Consider the following 13001-nt stretch of genomic DNA (forward strand, 5'->3'; position numbering starts at 1 on the left):
AACACAAAAAATTACTTGCTCACGGATCGATATGACCGTTGCTTGGAGAATGGTCGTTTACGACTGCTCACTGGATGCTTTCCTGATTATAAACTGCGATTTTGAGCGGAACTAATGGGGAGCTTTCGACACGACTAAGAGTGTTGCTGGCAGCTTTCTCCCAGCCCGCTCGCTACCTGTGTTAGCCGGCCAGATCCTGCACTATAGCTGGTCGGGCTGCGGCGTCACATACGGACTTCTAATTCCCTCCTCCTGTAGACGTTTGCGTCGCCGTGGCGAGCAATGCAGTTCGCGGATGTCACGATTGTCTAAGGGAAGGTACGCCAGAAGATTGTATCGGAATGCAGGAAACCCTGCAGTAACTGAGAGCTTACTATCAGTATAAATAAATGTAACGTATTACGGATAAGTAGGAGAAGAGATCCAGTGCTGCACGATTATGCTATTGAGGAAAAATTGTTGGAAACAGAGACAGCAGTAAAATACCTAAGAGCAACCGTTCGAAGTGACCTTAAGCCAGATGACGGCATACTGTAGTTTTAGGAAGAGCAGATGCAAAAGATTTAGCTTCATCGGAACTTAAAGAAATGTATTTTACCCGGGAAAGAAGTGGCTTGTAAAACACTCGTTTGAACGATTCTTGAAATACTGGACCCTATCGGACTGGAGCACTAGAAGAGAGGAAAGAGAGAGAGAGAGAGAGAGAGAGAGAGAGAGAGAGAGAGAGAGAGAGAGAGAGGTGTATGGTGGGGGGGGGGGGGGGGGCAACGAAGAGCGACTCGTTTCCTCTTTTTATCTCATTCTCATCTTTAGTCATATATTTTCATGTATATTCAGTGCTTTGTGTGATTCCTCTAAAGGTTCTTTAAGACCGTCCACAACCTCTTCCACTTCACTCTCAAATGCAACCCCTAAGCTCTTAAAAAAAAAAAAAAAAAAAAAAAAAAAAAAAAAAAAAAAAAAAAAAACTTTCCCACATAGCTACAGCTGCTTCCAATAGTCTGCACTAAGTCACACTGGGGTACGCTAAATCTGATCTACAGTGAACTAAACTGGGGGAGAATCTAATGAATAACGCTGGTCCTTCTGCCAGTAAGCACTGTGAGTTGTCCCAAACAGATTGCGCAGTGGTTACAAGACTGAACTCAAATTCGGGAACGTGGCCATTTACATTGCCGTATGTTTTGGCTTCCCTAAATACAAGGTGGTTGTAATTCAAGTTTCGCCACTTAAGAGGCCCCCATGAAAAACGAGCTATCGCAGCACAATAAAACTTCTTGGAAGTATTGTAAAGACATACAGAAGAGAAATAACGAATAAACCACTTAATGAAACACATTTTACTTTCCACATGAGAGGGTAACATTTCTTAATGGCGTACCAAAGCTACGTTCCAGGTTACAAATGTTGCTCAATGTGACGACCATCTGCATCCAAGACAGTCTGAAACCGCACTAGAGATACCATTTCACAGTCGTTCGCAGCACTTTTCTAACAGTGGACCACGGGATGTTCAGTTGTTGCTACACAGCTCCTGCACTAGTTCAAGATCGCACATTGCGTCCAGCGTTCTCAGCCATGGCGATAGTAACTTCTTCAACAGTCTGTGGGATAATTGGCCGTCAGCCTCTCCCAGGAGCTATTCCCAAATGGCCAGTTAATTCGAACTTCCGAAACATAATCTTCCACTTCGTACAGAAAGAGGACCTCTCCATAGTCCTTTAATGCGTCGGTACTCACGTGAGGCAATACTGACCCTACGACTTATCTTAGAAAATAGATCAAGGAAAGGCAAACCTACATTTCTAGCATTTGTAGACTTAGCGAAAGCTTTTGACAATGCTGACTGGAATACTCTCTTTCAAATTCTGAAGGTGGAAGGGAGAAGAAATGAAAACTTTGAGGTTTGCCGATGACATTTTAATTCTGTCAGAGACAGCAAAGGACTTGGAAGAGCAGTTAAACGGAATGGACAGTGTCTTGAAAGGAGGATATAAGATGAACATCAACAAAAGCAAAACGAGGATAATGGAATGTAGTCGAATTAAGTCAGGTGATTCTGAGGGGATTAGATTAGGAAATGAGACGCTTAAAGTAGTAAAGGAGTTTTGCTATTTGGGGAGCAAAATAACTGATGATGGTCGAAGTAGAGAGGATATAAAATGTAGACTGGCAATGGCAAGGAAAGCGTTTCTGAAGAAGAGAAAGTTGTTACCATCGAATATAGATTTAAATGTCAGGAAGTCGTTTCTGAAAGTATTTGTGTGGAGTGTAGCCGTGTATCGAAATGAAACATGGACGATAAATAGTTTAGACAAGAAGAGAATAGAAGCTTTCGAAATGTGGTGCTACAGAAGAATGCTGAAGATTAGATGGGTAGATCACATAACTAATGAGGCGGTATTGAATAGAATTGGGGAGAAGAGGAGTTTGTGGCACAACTTGACAAGAAGAAGGGACCGGTTGGTAGGACATGTCCTAAGGCATCAAGGGATCACAAATTTAGTACTGGAGGGCAGCGTGGAGTGTAAAAATCGTAGAGGGAGACCAAGAGATGAATACACTAAGCAGATTCAGAAGGATGTTGGTTGCAATAAGTAATGGGAGATGAAGAAGCTCGCACAGGATAGAGTCGCATGGAGAGCTGCATCAAAACAGTCTCAGGACTGAAGACAACAACAACAACAACAACTACTACTACTACAATTCACAAAGAACAGCAGCACTATTGTTGATATTTTAATAATACAGCTTTACAAGTAAAGCGCACACCCAGTTTGACTGTCTGCAATTATAATGCATACTGATGCTTGGGTTTTAACCCTAACGCCGCACCAGTACCGGCGCCTAATGGCTTCTCGTGACACGAACACTACCAACAACGCAAATCCTGTAGCCCACAGTCAGAACATCATTCCTATAAAATTGGGTATGTCTAGACGATAAACAGTTTCCTGCCTACACTGGCGCAAGTAGCGAAAGTTTAATTACAACCACCCTGTAGCTTAAACCAAGAGCTGGAGTCGTCCCTTACACAAACCCATGGTCTCTTCCTGCTTCCAATCAGTCAAAGCAATACCAAAAGCTACTGTATGATACCAGCTTCCTGCAAGAAGCCGAAATAAATCTCTGACGTATCAAATATCGCAGTCTATGAATTTAGAAAACTATAATGTAAATATATACGTTAGATTCGAATGCTCTACTGATCTGAACTCGAGATGTTCTGTCAGATCCCGGGAGGATATTCTTACTGGGTCATCTTCCTTAACAGTAAAAGAACAATTCTAATATGGGAAGAGAGAAAACTACAGTATGTTCTATTCACTTAGCACATTTGAAGATCAGGTCTGAAATTGACAGTCATGTAAGTTATGAAAAAGAAGTTATACAAAGTCATGGTAGTACCTACTGCGCTCTGCTCATATGAAATCTTGGTTCCCACCCAAAAGGATATGAGAAGGATGCAGGCTGTGAAAATGAAATTTATCTGTAGTGTTAAATGGTGCACCAGAAAAGATCGTTTCAGAAATGAAGACATTAGGAATGAGTAACAAGTTAATTCACTACACAAGAAAATAGACCTACAATGATACAGATGGTGGTAACATGTAGAATGCATGAAAATAGATTTCCTAAATAAATTATTGGCTACAAATCTAGAGAGCGACAAGACAGAAGGGAAGATCATGGAGCTGATGGCTAGACCTTTTACAGCAGGACAGGTGAAATCACCTAATCCGCAAAGTGGTAGTACCTTTGAAGAAGAAGGGATGAAGATTGGGTTCAACGTCCCATCAACACCGAGGACATTAGAGGCAGAGCACAAGCTTGGATTGTGTCAAGGATGGAAAAGGAAATCGGCTGGGCCCTATCAAAGGTACATCCCAGCATTTGCTTGGAGCGATTTAGGGAGATCACAGAAAACTAAATCTGGATGGCCGTCCACGGGCATAAACCCTCTTCCTTCCGAATGCGAGTCCAGTGTGCTAACCACTGCGCCACCTCGATGGGTTAGCACCTTTGAGGTCTACATTTTAATGACTATTTGTCTCTCCCGTTGTCGTTTTCTCCGTCTCTCTCTAATTGTAATCAAGGTCCCTTTCAAGAAATTTTATTCATAAAATTGTACCGGGTGATCAAAAAGTCGGGATAAATTTGTAAACTTAATAAACCACGGACTAATGTAGTTAGAGAGGTAAAAATTGACACACATGCTTGGAATGACATGGGTTTTTATTAGAATCGAAGAAGAAAACAAAGTTCACAAAATGTCCGACAGATCTCTTGCGCGCGTCATTTGGTGATGATCGTGTGCTCAGCCGCCACTTTCGTCATGCTTGGCCTCCCAGGTCCCCAGACCTCAGTCCGTGCGATTATTGGCTTTGGGGTTACCTGAAGTCGCAAGTGTATCGTGATCGAACGACATCTCTAGGTATGCTGAAAGACAATATCCGACGCCAATACCTCACCATAACTCCGGACATGCTTTACAGTGCTGTTTACATTATTCCTCGACTACAGCTGTTGTTGAGGAATTATGGTGGACATATTGAGCATTTCCTGTAAAGAACATCATCTTTGCTTTGTCTTACTTTGTTATGCTAATTATTCCTATTCTGATCAGATGAAGCACCGTCTGTCGGACATTTTTTGAACTTTTGTATTTTTTTTTGGTTATAATAAAACCCCATGTCATTCCAAGCATGTGTGTCAATTTGTACCTCTCTATCTACATTATTCAGTGATTTAAAAAAAAATTCAAATGTGTGTGAAATCTTATGGGACTTAACTGCTAAGGTCATTAGTGCCTAAGCTTATAGACTACTTAACCTAAATTATTCTAAGGACAAACACACACACCCATACCTGAGGGAGGACTCGAACCTCCGCCGGGACCAACCGCAGTCCATGACTGCAGCGTCTCAGGCTGCTCGGCTAATCCGGCGCGGCTTCCGTGATTTATTCAGTTTTCAAATGTATACTGACTTTTTGATCACCCGGTATTTGCTAGAACTAAGTTCAGTGTATCGATCTTTAATTATGAGTGGCAATGAAACGCTAAATACATTCCTGGAAATGGAAAAAAGAACACATTGACACCGGTGTGTCAGACCCACCATACTTGCTCCGGACACTGCGAGAGGGCTGTACAAGCAATGATCACACGCACGCCACAGCGAACACACCAGGAACCGCGGTGTTGGCCGTCGAATGGCGCTAGCTGCGCAGCATTTGTGCACCGCCGCCGTCAGCGTCAGCCAGTTTGCCGTGGCATACGGAGCTCCATCGCAGTCTTTAACACTGGTAGCATGCCGCGACAGCGTGGACGTGAACCGTATGTGCAGTTGACGGACTTTGAGCGAGGACGTATAGTGGGCATGCGGGAGGCCGGGTGGACGTACCGCCAAATTGCTCAACACGTGGGGCGTGAGGTCTCCACAGTACATCGATGTTGTCGCCAGTGGTCGGCGGAAGGTGCACGTGCCCGTCGACCTGGGACCGGACCGCAGCGACGCACGGATGCACGCCAAGACCGTAGGATCCTACGCAGTGCCGTAGGGGACCGCACCGCCACTTCCCAGCAAATTAGGGACACTGTTGCTCCTGGGGTATCGGCGAGGACCATTCGCAACTGTCTCCATGATGCTGGGCTACGGTCCCGCACACCGTTAGGCCGTCTTCCGCTCACGCCCCAACATCGTGCAGCTCGCCTCCAGTGGTGTCGCGACAGGCGTGAATGGAGGGACGAATGGAGACGTGTCGTCTTCAGCGATGAGAGTCGCTTCTGCCTTGGTGCCAATGATGGTGGTATGCGTGTTTGGCCCCGTGCAGGTGAGCGCCACAATCAGGACTGCATACGACCGAGGCACACAGGGCCAACAACCGGCATCATGGTGTGGGGAGCGATCTCCTACACTGGCCGCACACCTCTGGTGATCGTCGAGGGGACACTGAATAGTGCACGGTACATCCAAACCGTCCTCGAACCCATCGTTCTACCATTCCTAGACCGGCAAGGGAACTTGCTGTTCCAACAGGACAATGCACGTCCGCATGTATCCCGTGCCACCCAACGTGCTCTAGAAGGTGTAAGTCAACTACCCTGGCCAGCAAGATCTCCGGATCTGTCCCCCATTGAGCATGTTTGGGACTGGATGAAGCGTCGTTTGACGCGGTCTGCACGTCCAGCACGAACGCTGGTCCAACTGAGGCGCCAGGTGGAAATGGCATGGCAAGCCGTTCCACAGGACAACATCCAGCATCTCTACGATCGTCTTCATGGGAGAATAGCAGCCTGCATTGCTGCGAAAGGTGGATATACACTGTACTAGTGCCGCCATTGTGCATGCTCTGTTGCCTGTGTCTATGTGCCTGTGGTTCTGTCAGTGTGATCATGTGATGTATCTGACCCCAGGAATGTGTCAATAAAGTTTCCCCTTCCTGGGACAATGAATTCACGGTGTTCTTATTTCAATTTCCAGGAGTGTATGTGAATGTAACGCACTTTGCAAGGTAGTCCAGGATTTGCTAGATACCATTCAAAAAGTCCGCGCTAATCGAGTAATACCTTTACTTTGCTTAGTTGAAAATAGTTCTACACGGAAGTTCCGGCAATTGAGACACTGGGCCTCTTTTGCTGGTGTGGAAGTTAATATTACTTACACAACGCCTTCCCCCCCCCCCCCCCCCCCCCCCCCCATGGGAGCTGACAGAACATCTCGAGTGATTCCCCACGCGTTCGACCAGTTGCGTGTCTTTTGTGCTGCCGTCGCTCGTCGGTACTGACCGGGCCTCGTGATGCGTCCCACGTTGAAGCGGCTGGTGTAGTTGGGCTTGAAGTACTGCTCGACGATGGCGCGTTCGGCCTTGCCCTCGCCGTTGACGGGGCTGAACAGGTACTCGGGGTCGATCTCGTAGCGCATGCGCTGGTAGCCCGTGGCGAACAGCCCCGACAGCAGGATCGGCACCACGATGAAGTACCCCGGCCGGCGGCCCACCAGCAGCCCCAGCCGGTAGAAGCCGCGGTTCAGAGCCGAATCCACCCACGTCAGTCCGCAGCCCATCTCGACGGATGCTCGCTCGTGCTCTGCGAAGAAACCGAGGGCGCAGCTTGGTGATCACTCGATACAAAACAATTATATTATTCAAAACACATAAATACTACATTTTAATATAGTAAAATTTTCAGTGGCCTTTCAGCATGTTTTGTGAGCAACTGGCTTCGACAGCGACAATATAAAAATATACTGACGGAAAAGAAATCGCAATACCAAGAAGGAGTTGTGCGACGTAAACGACAGTTGGTACGCGTATTTGTACATCTGGAAGGTGGTGCCTGTTCAGATTTTTCGCCAGTCGCGTAAGAGTAGCGATAGTAGCGGCTCTATGAGGACACAAATCGGGTGTGATTTACATACGCCTTACGACGGTCGTGAGCGTCAGTTCCCTTTGAGGCTGGAAGTGGTTAGCTGATGTTCGTCAATAATGCCTTTAAAGCAACGAAGATGCCATGTCAACACTGATTTTGAACGAGGTCGTGTAGTAGCGTTACTAGAAATTGGAAGTTCCTTTTGAGACATTGTAGAAAGACTTGGCAAGAATACAGCTGCTGTACATGATTCGTGGCTTCAGTGGTTACGAGAGTATACGGTCGCAAGAAGACCGGGCTCCAGATGGCCACGTGGCATAATCCAGAGAGAAGGCCATCATGTTCGACGTGTAGCTCTGGCGCATGTTACTGCATCTGTAACAGCAATGTGAGCAGCAGCTGGCACCACAGTGACACAACAAACTGTTAAAAATCGGTTACTTCAAGGACAGCTCTGAGCCAGATGAATTATCGAGTGCGTTCCACTGACCCCAAACCACTGTCGTTTGCAACTTCAGCGGTGTCAAGCGAGAGCTCACTGCAGGGCGGGGCAGAGCTCTTTTGCGTTTTCTGAAGAAAGCTGGCTCTCCCTCGGGGCCAGTGAAGGCCGTATGTTGGTTACAATAAGGGCACTTGAGGGCCTGCAACCAACCTCTCTACGTGCTAGGCTCGTTGGATCTACATGTGGAGTTATAGTCTGGGGTGCGATTTCGTATGACAGCATCAGCATTCGCGTTGATATCCCACGCATTATAACCGCAAAACTGAACGTCAGTCTTGTGATTGGGCCTTCTGTGCTCCCATTCATGAACAGTATTCAAGGGGATGTTTTCCAACAGGATATGCTCGCCCACATAGTGGTGTTGTAATCGAACATGATGTACAGGCGGTCGACATGTTGCTTTGGCCTGCCTGATCCCCAAATAAATCTTCAATCGAGCACATATGGGACATCATCGGGTGACAACGCTAGCGTCTTCCACAAACAGCATTAAGCGTCCCTATATTGACCAACCAAGTGCAACGGACATGGAACTCCTTCCCGCAAACTGACATCCGGCGCCTGTACAATACATGCACGTTTGCGTACTTGCATCCACATTCTGACGGTTACACCAGTTGTTAATGTAACAGCATTTCACGTTTACAATCGGTCACCTCGCGCTTACGTTAACCTGTGATCTTGCAATGTATATATGTTACAAAAACAAGTGTATTCCCGAAATTTTTACATAAACTTTTTGGTGCTGCAATTTTTCCCGTCAGTGTACATTTACACACAAATACATATCTTTAGGGCAGGTTGAACGACGGCAATCAGTGTGCATTCAGCTTTTGTAAATCGGGGGAGAAGAGTTGGCACCATGTCTGTTTTATGGATTGGCTGGCTCCTAAACGTAGGCAGTGCGAAAGATAGGAACGACATAATTAGAAGCCTTTGAAATGTAATGGTACAGGAAAGAAATAATGAGAACCTAAATCTGTATGTTGGGGCATTATTTGAACTGTGATCTTCCCGAATATAAGCCCAGAGTACGACGTCGGCGCCACGTCACACAGTGAGAAAGAAACGAAAACTTCAAAAAAGTGTCAGAAGATATAATGTGAAAGTTTTGGAAGGTAAAACAAAGGCAATCACAAATGTGTTATACTTTTAACCAGTGTCGGCAACCATAGGCCATCAGCAGAACTAAAAAAAAAAGGTCTGGTTACTATGTTTAAGCACATGGGATAACATAGAAGTAAAGAATAAAATAACACTTCATTTAAACTGCTCTTTTAAACTGGATACGACACAGAGTAAAAGTCCTACAAGAGATCTGTCTCCCCAATCCTTGTGCTCAGCATACGACTATTTTAACAGTTGACTTACAACATAATGAGAGCAGGCACTCTAAACACTGCCGACTGCAGTATCTGTTTTCAATAAAATATATTATTCAGTAATATTAAGTGGAAGTTTTTGAAAGGATCGTGGTACATATTGCGGTAACTGATAAGAAAAAACATTTTTTCCGTAGCGAACAGAGAATAGGGTGCGTCGACATTCGAAAGCTAGGTGCTACTCGCTTATTAGTGGTCCAGCTGACATCCACTTGCTTGGAGCGTATCGCTGGGTGATTGCTGATGTTGTCAGCAGAACTGACGGAGGCAACTCGTGCCGACCATCTTAGCAGATCGTCATATATATCACAGTAAGTGGTCGTAGTAATTTTTTTTTTTTTTTTTCATTGAGAAGTTATCGGATTCCGCGCTTTTCGCCGTTAACTTTAAGTTAACTAGGGCATCAACTTTTGAACTATTGAACACGGCGAAAGAAACATAGTGGTACACAAAATGAAATGGAAGACGTGGACTACTCTCTCTAACTAGCCGTAGGAGACGAAGCCTAATAAATGCAGAAGAAGATGGTGATTTTATTGAGTATTTAAAATATGGAAATATGCATTTAACTTTACAAGACGACATAACTGTTAAAATGTGGTGTGATCATCTGTGACATTAGACCTGTAGGTAGATAACTATTCGTTTCAAAACCGAAATACGCTCTGCAAGAAATAAGCTGTAGAAGAGTGTGTCCTGCTTCATTTACGTGTTTAGAATCTCATCCTATGCGCCGGGAGAAATAAATGTATGTCTGCGCCTGTTGTAAGCCCCCTTAATCGCGTAGATCTCGGTGGCTTTTAAAGAGGCGGGGAGAGGAGAGAGGTTCATCGGGCTGGCATCATCTTTCTGCCTGTCTGCCTGTCCCCCCCCCCCTCCCCCCCCAGTCACTGGTCTACCTGCGGCCGCGCTGACGTAACAGAACCAGTTCCTCTGGAACCCGCACCCGGTTTCCAGGTCAGGCGCCCGCCGCTCGCCGGGGACCTTAATTGGAGGATTTATAAACTGCTCGTCTCCCTCTCTCTGCCAGGTTGACGCCAGAGGAGCGCACGGCGACTTACCGACGTTCGTTCGCGCAGCTCTATCCCCTCGCCGTCTGATGTCACTCTTGCTTTTATCATTCTGTTTCTATAAAACACAGTATTCATTTGATTGCTCTACCCAGAAACGCTCCTAAGTTATTTTAGAAAGATGATGATTTGCAGTTTTGAAATATTTTTGAAAAATAGTCAATTGGCACAATATCTGTACATCATATCGTCGAAACTAGCAGCCTAAGTGAAACAACAGAAGATCCTCAGGTAGAAAACAGTTACTGGACATGAGAAACGATAATATCTTCTAGGTCAACACTGACTTCATGAAAACTCTAAACTGCACCCTGGCCATATGCGACGACCTTTCAACATATTGTTTTTTGCATGAAGAACGTGCTTTCTTGCGTTCCATACTTTTTAAGCAGTTAATGTAGATCTAGACGCAGAAGATAATAGTTAGAGGTACGTACTGTATATGTCGTTTTTCACACCCGACGATAATAGGTTGTTTGCCCGAACTGCTAGTCAAAAATGGTTCAAATGGCTCTAAGCACTATGGGACTTAAAGGTCTGAGGTCATCACTCCCTTAGACTTAGAACTACTTAAACCTAACTAACCTAAGGACATCACACACATCCATCCCCGAGGCAGGATTCGAACCTGCGACCGTAGCGGCCACGCGATTCCTGACTGAAGCACCTAGAACCGCTAGGCCACAGCGGCCGGCAACTGCTAGTCTTAGCTAAGTTATTGTGCCACATTTTGATTTTTGAAAAATGTTTCGGTACTTCCGATCCATGATCACTGGGTCTTTTATATCTTAGTTACTACAGTATTAGCTCAGTTGTACGACGGTTTAATCGTTTCAGCGGGGTAGCCTGTCATCAGCAATAATATTATTATACTTTTTCCAATGGTTTTTGTTTTCGCGCATATTTTCCAAAAATAAAAAAAAGTAGCACGAACATTGTCCAAGTCTTTATTGATGGCACTAGTATATGTCAAACTTTGAATTACACATTAGAGACTACACCGCCTGTATGATGAAACAAAAGTCATGTGGCACATACAGCGATGCTAATGAATGTTGTGCTTCACGTGCAGTTTTGTTGTTTGAATTCTGGATACTTATAAACTGGGAAACTAATTATTTCCTGTTTGTTGAACTTATGTTCGTGTCCACTGATAATCCTTGTCGTTCTTCGCATTCCAAAGCTCTCATTGGCTTAGTATTACTGACAAAATCATAAGTTTCTGTTACAAAATAGTTTTTTTGACTACTCTATCAGTTCCTTCAATATGGGTGCAACGTTTTGAAGCACCCTGCATATTTACACATGTTAATTAATCGAACATCGGTCGTTATCTCACATAATTATGTAACATTTGGTTTTTCTCGACAACCAATCGTGAAGTTGGGCGTAATAGATTGTACCTCATTCTCTGTTTCTCACAACATGCCTCTTTAATCTGAGCAATACTCTTACCTGCTCGGGTATCCTCATTGATCTGGAAACCGGACTCCATTTCTAACCGACCTTCCGGAAAATATAGCACTATGCCTGTTACAGACATTAAAACTACAGTGAGGCGTAGTTTCGTCATGCTGTAACTATGTTGTCTCATAAACAGTGAAGGACATGTTTTTCCTGGAACTGAGACAAAATGTTTTACACAATGCGCAGGTAAGCGCGGCGGATTGGTGTCCCGAGAAACCTCAGACAACTCACTTCACTACCTTCAAGTGGTAACGATTGCGTCAGACACTGAGAAAAAACCACCCTGCTTTAAGGCGATCGATGTATTGGCTCAATCGTTATCCCACCGCTCGCGACAACACAACGTGGCAGTTTTTGACTAAAAACAACTGATAAGAAAGAATTAGCTTACAGAACACTTTTCGGACAGATTCTTGAGCACTGATAGTTGATCTGGAACTCTCATTAAGTTATATTAATATAAGAGGTAGTGGAAATGTAACGAAGCGAGGCGTTTTGCTTCGGGATAGTTCAGTCAGCGTAAGGGCGTTATGAAGGTGCCCAACAAATGTCAATTGCAGACGCTACAGGAGAGGCGCTGCGCTTCACGGAGAGCTCTGTTGTTGAAATTCAGAGAACGTACAAGTACCTATGAGAAAATCAGAGAAATCAGAACTCATGCGGAGTTTTATCAACAGTAATTCTTCTCACGCATCATTCGTGGATGAAACGGGGAAGTGAGGAATAGATATCGGAAACAGAAATACCCTCCGCCACACACCGTAAGGCGGTTTGCCTGTAGGGGTAGGCGTTTTAGACACCATTTAACCTTCGGAACTAGTGACTAGGGTCCTAAAAAGAGACACTTGGAAGAGGTGAAACAAAAATCACCGGACACGAGAACCACCGCTTACGAAGAGAAGTACTCCTACCTAACAGATGCTTCCGCACGGATGACGGATATAGTCAGTAGATTGTTGCCAGCGTGGAGTGAGGGAAGGAAGCGGAAAAACTCGTCACTACTGCCCCTCCCTCCACAGGGAAGGAACTGCATGTAGTTTTTGGTGGCCTTTGAGCTTCATGCTTTGGTGTTCCATTACACATAGCGCTAGCGTAGACCTGCCTATCAGTAACAGACAAGACATTCGTGGAAGTTTTCTAATAATCTACATGACTTTTTTTTTTACTGCCATTCTGTTTGGGGAATAACAAGGTAAATGCAGTCTAAT

The 13001-nt window shown here is 44.9% G+C and overlaps 1 protein-coding gene across 3 annotated transcripts in view; it reads right to left on the reverse strand.

Annotated features, from left to right (window-relative positions):
* Nucleotides 1-13001, reverse strand: part of LOC126354870 (patched domain-containing protein 3) — a 382944-nt gene that overhangs the window by 128852 nt on the left and 241091 nt on the right. For all 3 annotated transcript variants that reach the window (XM_050004872.1, XM_050004871.1, XM_050004873.1), the window contains one exon: nt 6791-7090. In XM_050004872.1, the coding sequence (XP_049860829.1) occupies nt 6791-7067 (277 nt within the window). In that variant the 5' untranslated portion in view covers nt 7068-7090. The remainder of the gene's footprint in view (nt 1-6790; nt 7091-13001) is intronic.

Source organism: Schistocerca gregaria, chromosome 3, assembly GCF_023897955.1.
Source record: "Schistocerca gregaria isolate iqSchGreg1 chromosome 3, iqSchGreg1.2, whole genome shotgun sequence".
Lineage (NCBI taxonomy): Eukaryota > Metazoa > Arthropoda > Insecta > Orthoptera > Acrididae > Schistocerca > Schistocerca gregaria.